Source organism: Bison bison, unplaced genomic scaffold (assembly GCF_000754665.1).
Source record: "Bison bison bison isolate TAMUID 2011002044 unplaced genomic scaffold, Bison_UMD1.0 scf7180017864295, whole genome shotgun sequence".
Taxonomy (NCBI): domain Eukaryota; kingdom Metazoa; phylum Chordata; class Mammalia; order Artiodactyla; family Bovidae; genus Bison; species Bison bison.
In genome coordinates, this window is record NW_011494867.1 from 790,789 (window position 1) to 792,705 (window position 1,917).

At 58.1% G+C, this 1,917-nt stretch overlaps 1 protein-coding gene and 1 non-coding gene across 2 annotated transcripts in view; both read left to right on the forward strand.

The window, feature by feature from the left end:
* The window catches only part of VAC14 (Vac14 homolog (S. cerevisiae)), a 77,812-nt gene that overhangs the window by 11,218 nt on the left and 64,677 nt on the right, over positions 1-1,917 (forward strand). Inside the window, exon 9 of the mRNA XM_010850848.1 lies at positions 21-173. Coding sequence (XP_010849150.1) covers positions 21-173 — 153 coding nt within the window. The remainder of the gene's footprint in view (positions 1-20; positions 174-1,917) is intronic.
* TRNAG-GCC lies at positions 1,162-1,232 on the forward strand. Its single transcript has one exon. It is a non-coding gene; the product is annotated as a tRNA-Gly (tRNA).

The window sequence follows — 1,917 nt, forward strand, 5'->3', positions numbered from 1 at the left end:
CCTTACATCGGCGCACTCAGACATCAAGGAGGTAGCCAATGTCTGCAACCAGAGCCTGATGAAGCTGGTCACCCCCGAGGATGACGAGCCTGACGAGCCCAGGCCAGTGGTGCAGAAGCAGGCAGGCCCCAGCCCTGAGGACTGCGCAGCAAAGCAGGAGGGGGCAGCCAGCGGTGAGTGGGCTCTGCCTCCCGCCCCCACCTCCCAGCGAGGGCCCCCCGGGGCCCAGAGGTTGGAGAACTTGACATGGGGTCTCCCTCAGCCAGCCAGGGCTGTTTCCGAGTCTCAGCCCCTAGCTCTGGAAACAGCCCGGCAGGTGGGAACTGCTGCCTTCCTCCAGCAGGTGGGCACAGGGCAGAGGAGTCCCACCACCAGCATCCGGCAGCTCCCAGGGGCAGGAGGTGTTTGAACCCAACAGCTGGCCTCCAGAACCGTAGCTCTGAGCCCTTTCTGCCCCAGAGAGCATTCTTTCCTTCCTTAGCCTTGTTCTGAGCTCAGCTGCAGCCCAGGTAGAGAGGCGTGGAGCCTGGCAGGAAAGCTGTTGAGTCTGCAGGCTCAGCTAAGTCTCAGGGGTGGACATCCAGTGACTCAGGAACCACCTGCCTTTCCTCTGCCACTCATTCTCGGGGAGGAGGTTCAGACCAACCCAGCTGTGGTTTATTCGGTCCTTGGAAATTCTGCTTTTCTCCTTTAACGTTAATGTCTTGTTTATCCGTCACATGAAGAAAACCGCTTTTACGCCTATTGGAGTCTAGAGTTGGACTCTCTAAATGTAGAACTCTGAGACTTTTTTCCATCTCTCCAACTCTGTCCTCACCGAGAGGTCCCCGATCAGCTCTGGGATGATGTTCTCCTTTGCAAAATCAGCCAAAGACTAAACTGATGCAGAACCTACTGAAATCTTTAAGGCTAACAGACTGAGGTCTGGAACTTGCCCCGCAGGAGCCAAGAGAGTTCCCAAAGCATTTTGTCCCTTTGGTTTCTCTTGAACCTCAGAGCAGAATGGCAGGCACGTGTCCTGTGGGCGTCCTCAGGGGACTGGCCTTCTAGAACTGAGCAGCACTGAGTGCTGGACCATCCCAGGTGTCAGGTTACAGCCATGCCCACGTCACCAAGAGCCATTGCAGCAGAGCAGCTGGGGAGGAGGAGTGCTCAGCTGGAGCATTGGTGGTTCAGTGGTAGAATTCTCGCCTGCCACGCGGGAGGCCCGGGTTCGATTCCCGGCCAATGCAGCTCCCTTAATCTTTTTGACAGCTTTCCTAAGTCTTCCTGAAACTGCTCCCTTCTCAGGAGAATCTTGTTCCTAAATCAGGACACATTCAGGCAGCTTGGCTCCAGATTTTACTGCCTCGTAAACAGCACTTCAGCAGATGCAGAGCTCACTTTATAGTAGTGCCCAGAAATGGCACCGGCGAATTCTGGGGCTCCACAGCCACTCCAGACCCGCTCAGCTGGTCACCAACCACCGCTTTCCCAGCGTGCCAGCAGAAGGTGCCAGCAATCCCAGAGAGTCAGCATTTCTTTCCTCAGTCCCCGGCTTCAACCAGCGCTGACGCCGACGCTCACTGCCCATCTCTTCCAACCCAGCGAAGGCAGCAGCTTCCTGCCCGGTCTCTCTCACTTGGTGCCCATCCCCACCCAGCCTGCGCCGTGCACTCCACAGCACATCCTGGGCGAGCCCCCCAGTGAGGCCTGGCAGCCAGGTCCTCTGCACGCAAGTCCACGCACACTCACAGACATGCACACCCTCGCTCTCACGTGCACGTGCTTCTCCTTTGCCCCTCCCCACAGGCTCCGGTCAGGGTGGCTCTTGTTCGGTTGGCTGCCCTTAGCCCCCTCTGCTTGCCCTGGCTCCCTCCCCCGCCCCTTCTGCTGGAGGAGTCCACAGTGCAGGGTCCTTTCTCTGATGCTGAGCTC